Genomic DNA, 18,747 nt, shown 5'->3' with positions numbered 1-18,747 from the left:
AGGATGTTTAACCACATACCTGATCCTTATTCACTAGAAGCCGGTGGCACCTGTTCTTAGCGTTGAGATGAGCAAAATATCTTCACAATGCTAAATGTCCCTTTGGAGGCAAAATCATCCCAAGTAGAGAACCACTTCATTCATATAAGAGCAAAGATTGGAGTTAGACTTACTTTGACTTTCTGATAGGCTGTTTCCTAATCATAAGACTTTGAGCCAGTCATAAGTTACAATGTACCTCCCTTGTTTTTGGTTGCCCAGCAGCTATATCCCTTTCCTACCAGCATCTCCATCTCTTTTAGGCAATCACCTCTCTCCCACTGCAGGCAGTTTTGGTAAGCCTTCAGGCCTCCTCTTGCGGAAGCCAAAGATAATTGTACTGACTTTTTTTCCCAGATGCTATCACATCGTGGGGTCAGACTCAGACCTAGTTAGGTCAACAAAATACTCTCTCCCCTGACTTTGAATCTTGACTGAGAAATAAGACTAGAGAAGGGTGATAGTTCATTCATCTCTGCGGGCTCCTACAGTGAGACTCTCCCTGCTGTCTGGGGCTCTGGAACTAACTAGGTTTTACATTCCCAAGTGGGCTTATTCTGTCTTCCTACTGTTTCTGTAACATTAATTAATATTAGGGAATAAATAACAACAATTAGTAAGAGATCTTGAAGATTACATAGTTTAATTCTGAGAGCAAACTTATATCTCTAATCTCCAAGTTCTTAGAGAACAACTTGTTGACACTTGAGCATACCACTTAGGGAATTAATAATTTGGCAACTGACTAGATATGTAGTCATTATGAGTTAGTCTTTGAGAAAGGTTCTGACATTAAGAGAAATGAAGCAGAAAAAGAAAACCAATTTAGGGGGAAATGGGTTTGGTTTTATATGTGTCAAATATTTGATAGAATCATGACATTGTTAATTTAAAACAGATTGCAGCAGGTTTGGAGCATGAGTGATAGAGCTTAATATGTTGGTTTGGGACACAAAAAAGGATTTAACATGACAAGTGAAATAAGGAACTACAATAATTCTTTTGAGGTTAAAGAGAGAAAAGTGGACATCCAAAGGAATTCATTCACTACAAACAGAAGCCAATTCTGGCTGATTTAAAGAAAAAATGTTAAATATTTATTAAATAAATGAATCAAAAACCCCCAAAATTCATGAAGAAAAATGCATTAGCTATAATACTACCTACCATATTCCACCAATTGTCCAGTGTACATCTTGCTTTTAGAGTTTGACTGATACAGGATAGAAAACAGGGATTTCCCCAGTGATCCAGCGGTTAAGACTCCGCCTTTCAATGCAGAGGGTGTGGGTTCAGTACCTACTTGGGCAACTGAGGTCCCACATGCCATACAGTGCAGCCCAAAATCAATCAAACAAACAGAGAGTACATTGACATTTTCTGAGATATCAGCCAGTGCCCTCTTTAATCACAAGCCCTCTGCCAAATTCAAAACTCAAGGCCCTGGTTTACATCCAAATAAATTCCAGATGGAGAGATTTAAACATAAAATAAAACTTGTTGACAGTTGCATAAGAAAAAAAAAGAGACTTTAATAATCATGGAGTGGGAAGGTCGAAATAGGACACACAAACAAAATAAAAAGAAAAAAACTGACTACATAAAAATCTAATTTCCATGAGGCAAAAAAACAAAAAGACAAACTGAGGAAAATATTTGCCGTATCATGAAGGCCTAATACCTTCCTTAAAACGGAAAGAACTCTCACAGATTAGTAAGACCAACCATCTAATAAATAAATGAGCAAAAAAAATAAGAACAGCAAGTTCAAAGGAAATATGAATCAAAAAGCATTTAACCTCACTTTAAAAAGAGAAAAGAACAAGAAAATGTTAATATCACACTGTGAGATGTCATTTTAATAAACTTATCAAATTGGCAAAAAAGATAAAATACTATGTTGAGGGCATAAACAGCCATTCTCAAACAACACTGGTAGAGGTATATATTAGTAGTATCTCTGGAGGATATGTGTACAACATTGATTGAAATTCTAAATGTACATGTACTCTGAGAAATTCCTTATATCCTCACAAAAAACCTAAATATCCATCAATTTCAGAGTGATTAAGTAAAAGGATATTTGTACAATGGAATATCACACAGAAATTTTTAATTGAGAAAATTCTATATGAACCACTACAAAAATAGGTGTAGATTTGAGTGTTGAAGTCTGGGGTTAAGATTTAGGTGTGGAAGAAAAAATGTATTTTAGATACATGTAATAGCTCTAGCAGGTCACACAAGAAACTGGTAATGATGACTGCCTCCTAAAAATGAACTGAGCAACTGAAATACAGGGGAGAGAAGAAGACTTCCTTTTCGCTGAATTTCAAATCTTCTGCAAATACTTCTCAGTAAAAAAAAATATTAAAAAATAACAAGGACCAGAAAAACATTTTTTTCTTGAAGAACTAATGACAGCAATTACATTTCACATCACTGGATAAAGAGTTATATAATCAGTTATGTTTTTCTCTTTGCCTTAGTTCATATGACTTAATATAAATTCTCTTTACTTTGCTACTTCACTTTTTAAAAATCTGTGTTCATTTTTAACTTTTGAAAGTAGGTAGGACATAATTTCCATAAGTTCGCAAGCTCTTCTGAGTGAATCCAACTTTTATGTTCTCACAAAATAAGCTACACATAAAATCACTATCTAAGTATTAGTGTATTTAAAAAACTCCACATCTTATGAAACATAATGAGAGTCAAAAGGACAGCTGAAACACAAAAAGGCCTAGGTGAGCTAAATCTGAAAACAGACAACAGAATATATTATGGTCAAAAACACATGAAAACTCATCAACATGTTTTATGCCAAAATCAGTTCTGAGGGAGCAAAATGTTCTATAAATTTTAACAGTAACAGTAAATTTAGGCACTGACGTTAACTAAAAATACTTATTATGAACAGCCAGCCTCTCTCCCATAACTCAATTTTTTTTTTTTAAGTAATAGAACATTTCAACATCATGTCTCAAAACTCAAACACCATGTATTGGAATGAAAACCTTAGAATTATTGATTTTGAAAATTAAAAATGTGTAAATATCACTCTTCTGTATTTCCAGAATTGTTCATTTAAAGTGAATATTCAATAAATGCCTCTACAAAGACAGAAACCACAAAATTTTGACCAATGAATTTAACACTCATGTAGTCCTATCTTGTTTTAAAAATAAAAGAAAGGAATGAGAAAATAAAGGTGTTTAAATTGACATGGCTTATTAATGTCTCAGCTAGAATTAGGATCTAGGTCTTCTGACTTTAGTCCTATGTTCTTACTACCACATTGTATTGTAATTTTATCACTAGTCACTGGTTGTAAACATTTTCATGAGAATATAATTAAAAAGAAAAAACAGGGTAATTAGAAAATTAAAATAGCTGATCTAGGAAACGAAAATAAGTCTACTAGGGTTAAAATTTAAGCTACTAGGAACAGCTTTAAAATATTTCAAGGAGAAATCAACTGTCCTAAACTTAATAAACATTAAAAATCAATAAAAGTTTCAAGGAACAAAAAGTGTTGCTCATATAAATTTATAAACAATTAAAACTATTAGAAACAACCCAAATGTCCATCAAACAGATGAACAGATAAGCAAAATATGGTATATACATACATTGGGATATTACTCAGTCTCATAAAAAGAACTGGATTTCTTCTACATGCTTCAACATGGATGAACTATGAAAACATTAAGCCAGACACAAAAGGAAAAATATTGTATGATTCTCTTTATATGAAATACATATGATAAGCAAATCACAGAAACTGAAAGTAGATTAAAGATTACCAGGAGCTTAGAGGAAGAAATAATGAAGAGCTACTGCTTAATGGGTAATCTGTTAGGGGTGATGAAAAATGTTTTAAAAATAGTGAAGATGTTCCTACAATTATTAAAAATGCCACTGAATTGTACACTTAAAAATGGTTAAAATGGCAAAATTTTACATACTATTTTACTCCAATTTTTTAAAGTAAAAAAAAAAATAACAGACTACTATTACACATATTTATTTTATAATTAAAAAATGTTCAGAAACACCATCCTATGTATGACCAAAGATTCTAAATCTTGTATGAGGGACTTTCCTGCTGGTCCGGTGGCTAAGCCCACACTCCCAGTGGAAGTCGCCCAGGTTTGATCCCTGCTCAGAGAATTAGATCCCTGCATGCCACAACTAAGATTTCGAGTGCTACAACTAAGTGCCACAAAGACCTTTGCTGTCGTTCAGTTGCTCAGTTATGTCCAACTCTTGGCAACCCCATGCACTGCAGCACGCCAGGCTTCCCTGTCCACAACTCCTTGGAGTTTGCTCAGACTCATGTCCATTGAGTTGATGATGCCATCAACCATCTCATCCTCTGTTGCCCTCTTCTCCTCACGCTCTTAATCTTTCCCAGCATCAGGGGCTTTCCCAATGAGTCAGCTCTTTACATCAGGTGGCCAAAGTACTGGAGATTCAGCTTCAGCATCAGTCTAAGACCTGGCACAGCCAAATAAATATTTTAATTTATTTGAAATATTTATTCATGCAACAAGTGATTGTGAAACGTGTGTTATGCAGTAAATGGATGGCTGAATTGACGGATGAAAGGAATGTAAGTACACAGGCTAGCCTATCACACCTACTTGGAGTTGAAAAAAAGATCAAATTAAATGATGTAAAAGTGTTTCAAAAATCATAAGGCACTATATAAGTTTGCTCTAAGTTCTATATTGGGCCCCCAGTGGCTCAGTGGCAAAGAATCTGCCTGCCAATGCAGGAGATGCTGGAGATATGGTTTCAAATCCTAGGTCAGAAAGACCCCCTGGAGGAGGAAATGGCAACCTGCTTTCTTACCTGGAAAATTCCATGGACAGAGAGGCCTGGTGGGCTACAGTCCATGGGGTCGCAAAGAGTCAGACACCACTGAATAAGCACACGCACACAAGTTATAAATCCCCAAATTGAAGCTAAAAGTCATCAGTTCAGTTCAGTAGCTCAATCATGTCCAACTCTTTGCAACCCCATGAATTGCAGCATGTCAGGCCTTCCTGTCCATCACCAACTCCCAGAGTTTACCCAAACTGATGTCCATTGAGTCGGTGATGCCATCCAACCATCTCATCTTCTGTCATTCCCTTCTTCTCCTACCCTCAATCTTTCCCAGCATCAGGGTCTTTTTCAAATGAGTCAGCTCTTCCCATCAGGTGGCCGAAGTATTGGAGTTTCAGCTTCAACGTCAGTCCTTCCAATGAACACTCAGGACTGATCTCCTTTAGGATGGACTGGTTGGATCTCCTTGCAGTCCAAGGGACTCTCAAGAGTCTTCTCCAACACCACAGTTCAAAAGCATCAATTCTCCGGCGCTCGGCTTTCTTTATAGTCCAACTCTCACATCCATACTTGACTACTGGAAAAACCATAGCCTTGACCAGATGGACCTTTGTTGACAAAGTAATGTCTCTGCTTTTTAATATGCTGTCTAGGTTGGTCATAACTTTCCTTCCAAGCAGTAAGCGTCTTTTAATTTCATGGCTGCAGTCGCCATCTGCAGTGATTTTGGAGCCCAGAAAAATAAAGTCAGCCAGTTTCCACTGTTTCCCCATCCATGTGCATGAAGGGATGAGACCGGATGCCATGATCTTAGTTTTCTAAATGTTGAGTTTTTTTTTTTTAATGTTGAGTTTTAAACCAACTTTTTCACTCTCCTCTTTCACCTTCATCAAGAGGCTCTTTAGTTCTTCTTCACTTTCTGCCATAAGGTTGGTGTCATCTGCATATCTGAGGTTATTGATATTTCTCCTGGCAATCTTGATTCCAGCTTGTCCTTCTTCCAGCCCAGCGTTTCCCATGATGTACTCTGCATATAAGTCAAATAAGCTGGGTGACAATATACAGCCTTGACGTATTCCTTTTCCTATTTGGAACCGGTCTGTTGTCCCATGTCCAGTTCTAACTGTTGCTTCCTGACCTGCATACAGGTTTCTCAAGAGGCAGGTCAGGTGGTCTGGTATGCCCATCGCTTTCAGAATTTTCCAGTTTATTGAGATCTGCACAGTCAAAGGCTTTGGCATAGTCAATAAAGCAGAAATAGATGCTTTTCTGGACCTCTCTTGCTTTTTGATGATGCAGCGGATGTTGGCAATTTGATCTTTTTCCTCTACCTTTTCTAAAACCAGCTTGAACATCTGGAAATTCACAGTTCACGTATTGCTGAAGCTTGGCTTGGAGAATTTTGAGCATTACCTTACTAGCGTGTGAGATGAGTGCAATTGTGTGGTAGTTTGAGCATTCTTTGGCATTGCCTTTCTTTGGAATTGGAGTGAAAACTGACTTTTTCAGTCCTGTGGCCACTGCTGAGTCTTCCAAATTTGCTGACATATTGAGTGCAGCACTTTCACAGCATCATCTTTTAGGATTTGAAATAGCTCAACCAGAATTCCATCAGCTCTACTAGCTTTGTTCATAGTGATGCTTCCTAAAGCCCACTTGACTTTACCTTCCAGGATGTCTGGCTCTAGGAGAGTTATCACACCATCGTGATTATCTAGGTTGTGAAGATCTTTTTTGTACAGTTCTTCTGTGTATTCTTGTGACCTCTTTTTAATATCTTCTACCTCTGTTAGGTCCGTACCATTTCTGTCCTTTATTGAACCCATCTTTTAATGAAATGTTCCCTTCATATCTCTAATTTTCTTGAAGAGATCTCTAGTCTTTCCCATTCTATTGTTTTCCTCTATTTATTTGCATTGATTGCTGAGGAAGGCTTTCTTATCTCTCCTTGCTATTCTTTGGAACTCTGCACTCAAATGGGTATATCTTTCCTTTTCTCCTTTGCTTTTGGCTTCTCTTCTTTTCACAGCTATCTGTAATGCCTCCTCAGACAGCCATTTTGCTTTTTTGCATTTCTTTTTCTTGGGGATGGTCTTGATCCCTGCCTCCTATACAGTGTCACGAACCTACATCCATAGTTCATCAGGCACTCTGTCTGTCAGATCTAGTCCCTTAACTCTATTTCACTTCCACTGTATAGTCATAAGGGATTTGATTTAGGTCACACCTGAATGGTCTAGTGGTTTTCCCTACTTTCTTCAGTTTAAGTCTGAATTTGGCAATAAGGAGTTCATGATCTGAGCCACAGTCAGCTCAGATAATATTCTGCAAAGTCATAATACTCTGCCCCCCACCCAAATTTCAATAAAGGATAAATGTTTGTAAAACCAAGAAAGAGTCACTCTTAAAAAGTGTTTGCAAAAAGAAAAAGTGCATATTTTAACAATTACAGGCATATCTCATTTTATTTCATCTCGAAGATACTGTTTTATTAGACTGAAAGTTTGCAACAACCCTTCATTGAGCAAGTCTGTCGTGCCATTTTCCCAACAGCATTTGTTCACCTTCTATCTTTGTGCCACATTTTGCCAATTCTAACAATAGCTCAAGCTTCCTTATTATTGTATTTGTTATGTTGATTCATGATCAGTGATCTTCATTAACTCTTGGGAGACTATGACTTGCTGAAAGCTTGCAGGTTTTAGCAACAGTTTTCTTTTAGCAATAAAGTATTTTTGTGTGTGTCTTTTTAAGGCATACATTTCCCATTTAAGTTTTGAACATAATTGTTTTCCAAAATATTTTTGATGTCAGTTACAGAACTTCTCCCCTTGAAACTGCAGTTCCTGACCCTGAAATGCTGCTCTTTTCTGTGAGAATGAATGTGCCCCACAGGGGCCTGGCGTATCATGCACTTTTCACAAGGCTGTGCAAGCATGAATAAATCAATCCTTGTGGGACAGAATATGCATTTGGTATGCACTTTAATTTTCATAGATATATATGAATACTCTTTCAACTTTGTCCTTTAATACTAAAGGAAAGGAGAAAACCTATACATGAGTACTAAAAAATCTGATCTTCCCCAGAAATGAAAACAAGTAAGTTGTCCTTCAGAACCAAATATGTGACTGTTAGCTGGTGATTTTTTTTTTCTTTCTCATTCTTTCTTTTGAAAGTAAGTCACTCAGTCCAGTCTGACTCTTGCAACCCCGTGGACTGTAGCCCACCAGGCTCTCTATCCACAGAATTTTCCTGGAAAAAATACTGCAGTGGCTTGCCATTTCCTACTCCAAGCAATAAATTATTTTTAATTAAGGTAAATACATTGTATTTTTAGACACATGCTTTTGCACACTTAATAAACTACAGTAAAGTGTAAATGAAACTTTTGTATGTACTGGGAAACTATAAAAGTTTGTGTGATTTATTTGCTTTATTGTGGTGGTCTGGTACCAAACTGCACTAGCTTTTTTTTTTCAAACTGCACTATTTTAGAAATAGTGCATTTTAGAAATATGCCTGTACTACATATTTTATAATTAAGAAAAAGTAACACTCCTTAAAAAAAAAAAAAAAAAGAAAGCTTTCAAAAACCTAAGAAAACATCCTCTCTTTTCTTTCAGTTTCATACATGGGAATAATCATCTATGAAAAGTTAAGAAAACAGTAAAATATCCCAGGGCTTTTGAAGTTTGATGCATATGAATTACCCAAGGATCACTTCTTGAATCATGTTGCCACATAATTTAGAAGGGCTGAATAGTGGCTTCCCCCCAAATGTTTACAATCTTAATCCTTGACATTTGTAAATGCTAATTTACATGCCAAAAGGGACTTTGCAGATGTGATTAAGGACCTGGAGATGGGGATATTATCCTGAATTATCTGACTGAACCCTAAGTGTAATCACAAGTGTTCTTTTAAAGGGGAGGCAGGAGGAGACAGTGTGAGAAAAAGACAATAGAAACCCAGAAATAGAGACTGGGAGATGCTACGCTGCAGTCTTTGAAGATAGGCTATGAGCCAAAGAATGCAGGCAGCTTCTAGAAGTTAGAAAAGGCAAGGAAACAGATTTTTCCATAGACCCTCCCAAAGGAAAGCAGGCCTGCTGACACCTTGATTTCAGCCCTTTGTGGTGACCAACCTAGACAGCATATTTAAAAGCAGAGACATCAGGAGAACAGCATTGAAACATGTATATTATCTAGGGTGAAACGGATAACCAGCTCAGGTTGGGTACATGAGACAAGTGCTCGGGCCTGGTGCACTGGGAAGACCCAGAGGGATCGGGTGGAGAGGGAGGTGGGAGGGGGGACTGGGATGGGGAGTACATGTAAATCCATGGCTAATTCATATCAATGTATAACAAAAACTACTGTAATGATGTAAAGTAATTAGCCTCCAACTAATAAAAATTAAAAAAAAAAAAAAAAGCAGAGACATCACTTTGCCAACAGAGGTCCGTCTAGTCAAAGCTATGGTTTTTCCAGTAGTCATGGATAGATGTGAGAGTTGGACTCTAAAGAAAGCTGAGCACTGAAGAATTAATGTTTTTGAACTGTGGTGTTGGAGAAGACTCTTGAGAGTCCCTTGGACTGCAAGGAGATCCAATAACTAAAACTTTAAAAGAAAATTTAAAAGTATGCGTGTTAGTTGCTCAGCTGTGTCTGACTCTTTCTCACCTCTTGGACTGTAGCCTGCCAGGCTCCTCAGTCCATGGAATTCTCCAGGCAAGAATACTGGAGTGGGTAGCCATTCCCTTAGGCACAACCATTGAGAACTATTACAGAAAAATTTAATTATGTGGAACACATGAGGATATATTAAAATTTACAAAAAGGTTACAATACTATGTAATTTAAAAACTATATTTGTGTATGTATTTTGTTTACTATAGACTCAATTGTATCTCCCCCAAATTCTTGTTATTCTTATTCTCTAACCTCCAATGTGACTATAGCTGGTGACAAGGTTTTTAGGAGGTAATTCAGGTTAACTGAGCTCTGGGATTCAGTTTCAACTGTGGTGTTGGAGAAGACTCTTGAGAGCCCCTTTGACTGCAAGGAGATCCAACCAATCCATCCTAAAGAAATCAGTCCTGAATATTCATTGGAAGGACTGATGCTGAAGCTGAAACTCCAATTCTTTGGCCACCTGATGTGAAGAACTGACCCATTGGAAAAGACCCTGATGCTGGCAAAGATTGAAGGCAGGAGAAGGGGACAACAGAGGTTGAGATGGTCGGGTGGCATCACCGACTCGATGAACATCAGTTTGGGTAAACTCTGGGAGTTGGTGGTGGACAGGGAAGCCTGGCATGATGCAGTCCACAGGGTTGCAAAGAGTCAAGGCACGACTGAGCAACTGAACTGAACTGAGGGTCTTCTCTGGTGGCTCATTCAATGAAGAATCTGCCTGCAATGCAGGAGACCTGGTTGGGGCTTCCCAGGTGGCACTAGTGGTAAGGAACCCACCTGCCAATGCAGGAGATCTAAGAGAAACGGGTTCGAGGGTTGGGAAGATCCCCTGGAGGAGGCCATGGCAACCCACTCCAGTATTCTTGCCTGGAGAATCCCATGGATAGAGGAACCTGGCAGGCTACAGTCCATAGGGTTGCAAAGAGTCAGACATGACTGAAGCGACTTAGCATGCATACACACGAGGTCATAAGAGCAGGTTCTTCATGATAGGATTGGCACCCTTACAAGGACAACTGAAAGCTTGCTCACTCATGCTCTCAACGTCTGCCCATCACGTGAGAACATAGTGAGAAGAGGCCGTGGAAGAGATCTCTCACCACATCAGAAACAATGCAAGCACCATGATCTGGGACTTTTAGCCTCTAGAACTGTGAGAAAATAAACTTGTTTGAAGCTACCCCATCTATGGGATTTTGCTATGGCAGCACAAACTATCACTACAGATTTTAGTATTGAGAAGCAGAGCATAGCTTTAAGGAATACCTAAATTGGGCAAGAAGCTTTGGGACAGTAATGGAGGCTGGAAGAGTTTAGAGGTGGCAAGCTAGAAATATGGATATTAAAGGTGATTCTGGTAAGATTTCATACAGAAATGAGGAATATGTTATCATGAACTGGAGAAAAGATGACCCTTGTTATAACATGGTAGGACACAGGCTTTATGGAATTTAGAAGTTTCAGGTAATGAAACCAGCTGTTTAGCTGAGGAGTCCAAGCAAAGTACTGGAGTGGCTTGGTTCCTTACTTAATAGTAAAATGCAAAATGAGATACATGAATTAAAGATGAAATTGATAAGCAAAAAGGAACCAGAACCTAAAGATTTGGAAAATTCTCAGCCTATCCATATTGCAAAAAACTGGACAACATGTTCTGAAGAGGACATCAGGGGTGTGGCTGGACCATCACTCCATGAAAAGCTTATGGGATTATAAGAGCAGAATCACTGCCAGTTTGAACTGTCAGGGGCAGAGACAGGACAACATGAAAGAAGGCTGACTTCTTGGATTTGACAGAATTTGAGAACTGTTTTGCTGCAAACATCAGGTTATTCTTTAAGAAGAAGGAAAACTAAACGTGAGGGCCATTCAGAGGTCATCAAGACTAGTGCCTTGTTTTCAACAGGTCAGATGGCCTCTGGCCAGAGTTCAGGGGCAAAATTCCCACATAGGGCTGTGAGGTGATACTGCCATGCCAGCAGGGCTGGAAGGCAGAGTATCAAACCAAAAAGGATTAATGTCAACCCTTAAGATCTAATGGAATTTACCTTGCTAGGCTTTGGACTTCCTTGGGACCCATCACTCTTGTTTTTCCTCCTGATTTCTCCCTTTGGAACATCTATTCTATCATTGTCCTGTCACTGTATTTTGGAAACACATGTCAGGTGTCACATATTCACAGCCAGAGAAGAATTTTGCCTCGTGAAGAATTATACCTGGGGACTCCCCTGGTGGTCCAGTGATTAACAATCTGCCTTGCAGTGCAGGAAACAGGGGTCAACCCCTGGTCAGGGAACTAAGATCCTACATGCTGCAGAGCTACTGAGCTTGCATACAACTAGAGAGTTCATGCGGTGCAGTGAAGATTCCATGTGCCACAACTAAGACCCAATGCAGCCAAATAAATAAATTTTTAAAATTGTACTTGGAATCTCACATATGTCTAATTTAGATGATATCTTTTATTTTTTAAAAATTTAGATGATATCTTTTAAAATATTTATTTAGCTATGTTGGGTCTTAGTTGCAAAACAGGGGCTTACCTACCCCATGGCATGTGGTACCTTATTTCCCCAACCAGGGATTGAACCCACATATACTGCATTGGAAGACAGGTTCTTAACCACTGGACCACCAGGAAAGCCCCAAGAGGGTATGTTAACGAGACTTTGTACTTTAGAGTTGATGCTGGAATAAGCTGGGGCTGCTGGGATGACATGCATGTTTTGTGTGAGAAAGACATAAATTTGGGAGGACCAGGCGCAGAATGCTATGGACTGACTGTGTCCTCTCAAAATTCATATGCTGAAGCCCTACCTCCAATCTATTTGAGGACAGGGCTTTTAGGAGGTAATTAATGTTAAATGAGGTTATAAGAGTGGATTTCTCATAAGATTGGGGGCCATATAAGACAGGGAAGAGAGAATGATCTTTTTCCACAGACATCCACCTAGGAAAATCTTTGTGAGCACACTGTAAGAAGGCAGCTGTCTGCAAGTAAGGGAGACAGCCCTCACCAGAACCAGACCATGCTAGGATGCTGTGAAAAACCATGAGAAAATTCTGTTGTGTAATTCCATGGTATTTTGTTATTTCAGCCCAAGCAGACTGAGTTTATAACTAGAAAAATAAATGTCTTTTCAGCAATAGCAACAATTTTGAAAAACTATGATATGTAAATTTTATTTTAAAAGTTGCAAACAAAAGAAATACACTTGGCTTTGTCTATATTCAGAGTCTTACAGTTCTTTTAAACTACAGTGTTATAAGCTTTAGAAAATGAGCTCTTACAGTTTCTGATGACTGGTAACACTGATATTTATCACTTAACAACCCCCTTACTCTCCTGATGTTATGACTGGAGTAGACAGAATATAAAATGACAAGTCAATTTTGACAAGGACTGCATTAATTATAATAAAAACATATGCCTTAAAGCCCTCAAAAATAAGATAGCTACATTTGGTTATCCTAAAGTAATCAATTGAAATTAGTCTTGGATAATTAGGATGCCCGTAAACCTGATTTTCCTTGGACAGTCCTGATTTATGTCCTGGTATAATGGCGAGCAGAGCCTTCTTTTGCTTTTTAAAAAGTCTTTGCAAAACTATAGTTAAGACTGTATAATCAATTACAGAATAACTACATGTTAAAAATTTTATGAATTTAGTGTTCAGTCTGGGACAGGAAGTACCAACTGTCACTAAAATCTGGAAAATATGGTTGGCACATTATATAATATTCAATCACTTAAATAATTTTCTTCTCCAGGAGTCAAAGTAAATCTTGTAAATGAATTAAGAAGTACTAAGATGAACCAGGTACCAAAACAGTTTTAGACTTTGAAACCACTCAAGAATTCAGATTTTTAATTTATTCAAGCAGTGTTAAGATTATTCAAAGGAAAATGTCAATACACCTAGAACTGGATCACATCATGTTTCAAAAATACAGAAATAAATGACTGTGAGCTTATCAACCTGAATATTCTGGAAGATGTATGTTCCAGTCAATGTTCTAGATGGGATAACAATTTCTAAGTATTTCCTTTAACATTATAAAATAACATTAAAAAATGAACCGATGACTTCAATTTTAGGATTGAGGTCACTAAAATCAGAGTGGTCATCTAAAGTTTGTATCCTACCCATCAACTGAATGTAATAATATGCTGACTCATGGTGCTGGCTTTTCTTTAAAATAGAAATAGGTCATTTTTTAAGAGTTATCAAAGCTACATTTAAAGAGGAGAGCACAACGGGAATGTGAAAAAAAATCTTTTCTTCCTGGAAATGTCTAGGCAACTGGCAAAGAAATGAGGGAAAAAAAGTCTGAATATTAAATTCAGATTAGCCACATGAGATCAGCTTTCCACATTTGCAAAACACAATGCCTGTAATATCTCTACTCAATGTTATTAAAATGAAAACAGGCTCACATATAACTATAGAACACTGCTAATTTAGAACTCTTTCAGAGAATATTTAAGTAGTTTCACTTAATACAGACCTGATTTGTTCATTCACCATTCACTTAACATACAGACTTAATTCATTCACACCATAGTGTGTTCATACTCTAAAGTAAGAGTCTACTACTTATAAACATTCCATCTCTCATAGGCATCAATACATATGTATACTTTGAGCCTAGTCTTTGGATTCCTGTTCTTCCTCTGAGTCCCGCCATCGCTTCCGGGAATTCAATGAACCTTCTGTTTGCAATGAATATGCAGTAGCAACAACAGCATCTCTAAACCCCTGAGGCTGCAAGATGAAAAAGTATACAAGTATGCTTTAAGAACATCTGAAATAACAACTGGGCTTCCAAATACTTTAAAGAAATAAGACAGCTACTTTATTCTTGGGATAGAAGTTATCAACCACTGTGAATGAAGAGGATAAACCTCAAAGACGAGTGTCCAAGCCAGGACTATACTATTTTTATCTAGAATCTCTTGTGTATTTACTTACACATACACATATGGAGAAATAATAGTGCATTATAAAAATAATCTCTAAAGGTCAATCCTAACAAACTTTACGGTGGCTTTACTACAAGAAGTGAAAGGAAGTATCCCACATGCCACAAGGCACAGCTGAAAAAAAATCTTTAATATCTTGACATTACCCAGGACATGGAACACACTACCCTACAAATAAGTATTTCCTCTGTTCTTAAGAATAAATTTCAGTTCAATTGTGACTAGAGTATTCTTTATATACACTACTATTTTGGGGATAATGTTCTAAACATCAAAATCTGTCCTCAAATATGTTCACTGCCTACAGAAGTTAACAGAAGCAATTTGTAAATGCTTTTTTCAAATAATTACTGCCCACTAACACCAAAATCCCACTCTAACCAAGTAATACTGACTGTGATCTGAAACGGTACTGTAGATTCCTTCTGGCTTGGTGATTTATACAATGTCGCCAACCTGCTTAGAGGAAAAATAAATATAGACAAACACATGATCTTAATTAATTAGCTCAGATGACTGAGTTCATAATTTATAGTTTTTCATTATAATTCTATTACTTTGTTGTCTAAGAACACACAAAGCAAATAAATATAAAAAACACTTCCTTAAAACAACTATATATAGCAAGTAATAACTATTACATATAATAACAATAGAATTGTGTGCATAACTGAAATTTTAAAACAACCTAAAAAGACAATGACTAATTCAAATAAATCATTTTATGCATGACAAGATACTATTTACACTTAAAATAAGGTGGAAGAAAATAGTTAATGAGATGGGAAAATACTAACAATATACAAAGTATAAGTTATACTGTATGATCCTACATTTATGAGTAAGCTTGAATACATATTTTATATAGAAAAATTACTAGAAGACTACAACCACAAAGTTAAGTTGCTATTACAAGGTAAAGGTTATTTTTTGGTTTGATTATCTATATCTTTCAAACTTTCTATGGTAATTGTGTATTTTTTATGTATGAGAAGCATTAAGACAATTTCTTGGTATACAACTAAGGAACACACACTCATTATACTAATATAAACAATCTAGGAAAACACATTCTTTCAAAATGAGTATGTTCAGAAAAATCATTGTCAGAACAGGACAAGGTCTGTTTAGGTACAATTTTATTGTGTACTCTAAAACTGAAAGCTCAAAGTAGTTGAGAAATAAAATTCTAAACTCTTTTTTTTTTTCTCTAAGTTTATTTTTTTTTCCATTTATTTTTATTAGTGGGAGGCTAATTACTTTACAATATTGTAGTGGTTTTTGCCATACACTGACATGAATCAGCCATGGATTTACATGTATTCCCCACCCCGATCCCCGCTCCCACGTCCCTCTGCACCCAATTCCTCTGGGTCTTCCCAGTGCACCAGCCTCAAGCACTTGTCTCATGCATCCAACCTGGGCTGGTGATCTGTTTCACCCTTGATAATATACATGTTTCGATGCTGTTCTCTCTAAACATCCCACCCTCGCCTTCTCCCAGAGTCCAAAAGTCTGTTCTGTACATCTGTGTCTCTTTTTCTGTTTTGCATATAGGGTTACCACTACTATCTTTCTAAATTTCATATATATGTGTTAAGCAAAAAAATAAATAAATAAATTTCATATATTGTGTTAGTATACTGTATTGGTCTTTATCTTTCTGGCTTACTTTACTCTGTATAATGGGCTCCAGTTTCATCCATCTCATTAGAATGGATTCAAATGAATTCTTTTTAATGGCTGAGTAATATTCCATGGTGTATATGTACCACAGCTTCCTTATCCATTTGTCTGCTGATGAACATCTAGGTTCTTATTAACTATGCTCAAATACCATAACAGCAACAAATATAGCTGACCCTTGAACAATACATACCAATCCCTCTGCAATCAAAAACCTGAATGTACATGCATGCTAAGTTGCTTCAGTGGTGTCCAGCTTTTTTCGACCCTATGGACCATAGCCTGCCAGGCTCCTCTGTCCATGGGATTCTCCAGGGAAGAATACTAGAGTAGGTTGCCATGCCCACCTCTGGAGAATCTTCCAACCCAGGGATCAAACAGGAGTCTCTTATGTTTCCTGCTTTGGCAGGAGGATTCTTTACCACTAGTGCCACCTAGGAAACCCCCAAAATCCAAATACTCTGCTTCAAAAACAAAGGAATTGATTGAGTTATCCAAGAGCAGGAAGTTGAGAGAGATTTAGGACTCAACCCCAGTTCTTTTAATTCCACATACTGTGATCTCACTGGCTTCCCTCATAGCTCAGCTGCTACAGAATTGGACTGCAAAGCAGGAGACTCAGGTTCAATCCCTGGGTCAGGAAGATCCCCTGGAGAAGGAAATGGCAACCCACTCCAGTATTCCTGCCTGGAGAATCCTATGGACCAAGGAGCCTGGCAGGCTACAATCCATGGGGTCACAAGAGTCAGACATAACTTAGTGACTAAACCACCATCACCAAAATGAAAATACAGAGACTATATTTATTGAAAAAAATACATCTATAAGTGGACCCACGTAATTCAAATTCCTGTTCACAGGTCAACTTTACAAGCAAAAACTTTTAAAGTGCCTTTTAACAATTACTTTAGAACTGATATAACTTATTCACAAAAGCTAAAGGTAGAATCTACAGCTCATGTGTCTGACAGATGATTGGATAAACAAAATGTGGTATATACATACCATGGAATGTTAGTGTTAAAAAAGAAAGAAATTCTAACATTTGCTGCAATGAACCTTGAAGACATTACACTAAGTCAAATAAAGCCAGTCACAACAGGAACAATATTGTATGCTTCCACTTATATTAATGAGTGCCTAGAAATGGCAACCCACTCCAGTGTTCTTGTCAGGAGAATCTTAGGGACGGGGGGAGCCTGGTGGGCTGCCATCTATGGGGTCACACAGAGTCGGACACAACTGAAGCGACTTAGCAGCAGCAGCAGATTAGTCAAATTCACAGAGACAGAAGGTAGTATGGTGGCTGCCAGAGGCTGATGTGAGTGGAGAATGGGTAGTTACTATTTAATAGGCATGAAGTTTCAGTATGGAAAGATGAAAAAATTCTGGAGATGGATGGTGGTGATAATTGTACAATAATATGAATGTACTCCATGACACTGAATTGTACACTTACACGGTTAAAATGGTAAATTGTTATGAATACTTTAACACAATTTTTAAAAACTGATATAACTGTACACAATGAAGATTCTAAGAGAAAAATCATAGACTCTCTTGAAAGATTATTTGTTTACATATAACATTGATTTGTTTTCAAAGATAATTTAAGAAGGCCATTTTTGTTTATGATCTGTTACTCTTTCAGTTTTGAAACTGCCCTGCTACTTAGGCATAATTCAAAAAAGAAGCAATCAGAGACCATCATCCACTCACTAGCTTTTAAGTTTGTTTTTTCAGGATGAAAACAGAAGAATTCAAAATGTCATCTTTGTTATTGCAACTGTATGCATAAATAAAATAACTGCAAAGTAATATGTAACATAAGAATAGTTGTATTAGGGAGTGAAATCATCAACTTTTACAATACTTTAGGGTTGACTGTCTATCTTTAATGCAAAATGAAACAGGAAAAATAGAGGCACCTCCTTAAAATTAAAAAATCACACATTTTGATCCAATAAAACAAAAGTTAGCTAACCTTCTGAAAAATGAGTATCTAAATCACCTCATATCACCATATGTCCAAAAAGGTACCCATACATCCGACTTTCCTGAGAAAATTATTAAAAAGGAAATAAGCTTGTAAGAAGTATTTACAAGTTTATTAAGAATCCTAAAGTCAAATGGACATTATGTATTCAGGTGGAAAAATCTTCCTCAAATTTCTAGGTAAAAACAAAATTTTGTATTTCATGTCTGCATCTCAAGATATCTTTTAAAACAACAAACTAAACGAAGAATCACTTGGCTCATGGCCCCAGCTGAGATGAAGCTTAACATATGGCTGAACTACATAGTTTAGGTCAGGAAGAAACAAGACAGAAGCACAATTTGTGCTCTAAAGCTGAGACACATATGAAACACTGTGTGGGGGTGTTGATATATTACTCCACTCTACCACCAGATCTTCTTGGCAAAGACTGGTATAATTCTGAACAATCTTGGCCTCATATTATCATGAATATGCAAATTGGAGGAAAACCCACACAAATATACAGG

General features: G+C 37.2%; 1 protein-coding gene across 1 annotated transcript in view; it reads right to left on the bottom strand.

Moving 5' to 3' along the window:
- Positions 1 to 12,728: 12,728 nt before the first annotated feature.
- RAD51C (RAD51 paralog C) overlaps positions 12,729 to 18,747 on the bottom strand; it is a 28,261-nt gene continuing 22,242 nt past the window's right edge. The window contains exons 8-9 of the mRNA XM_020908718.2: positions 14,952 to 15,012; positions 12,729 to 14,338 (exon numbers count right to left, since the gene is read on the bottom strand). Coding sequence (XP_020764377.1) covers positions 14,222 to 14,338; positions 14,952 to 15,012 — 178 coding nt within the window. The 3' untranslated portion in view covers positions 12,729 to 14,221. The remainder of the gene's footprint in view (positions 14,339 to 14,951; positions 15,013 to 18,747) is intronic.

The sequence above is a fragment of the Odocoileus virginianus genome, chromosome 17 (assembly GCF_023699985.2).
Source record: "Odocoileus virginianus isolate 20LAN1187 ecotype Illinois chromosome 17, Ovbor_1.2, whole genome shotgun sequence".
Lineage (NCBI taxonomy): Eukaryota > Metazoa > Chordata > Mammalia > Artiodactyla > Cervidae > Odocoileus > Odocoileus virginianus.
The sequence above is the reverse complement of the archived record's forward strand: the minus strand, read 5'-3'. Positions and strand labels throughout refer to the sequence as shown.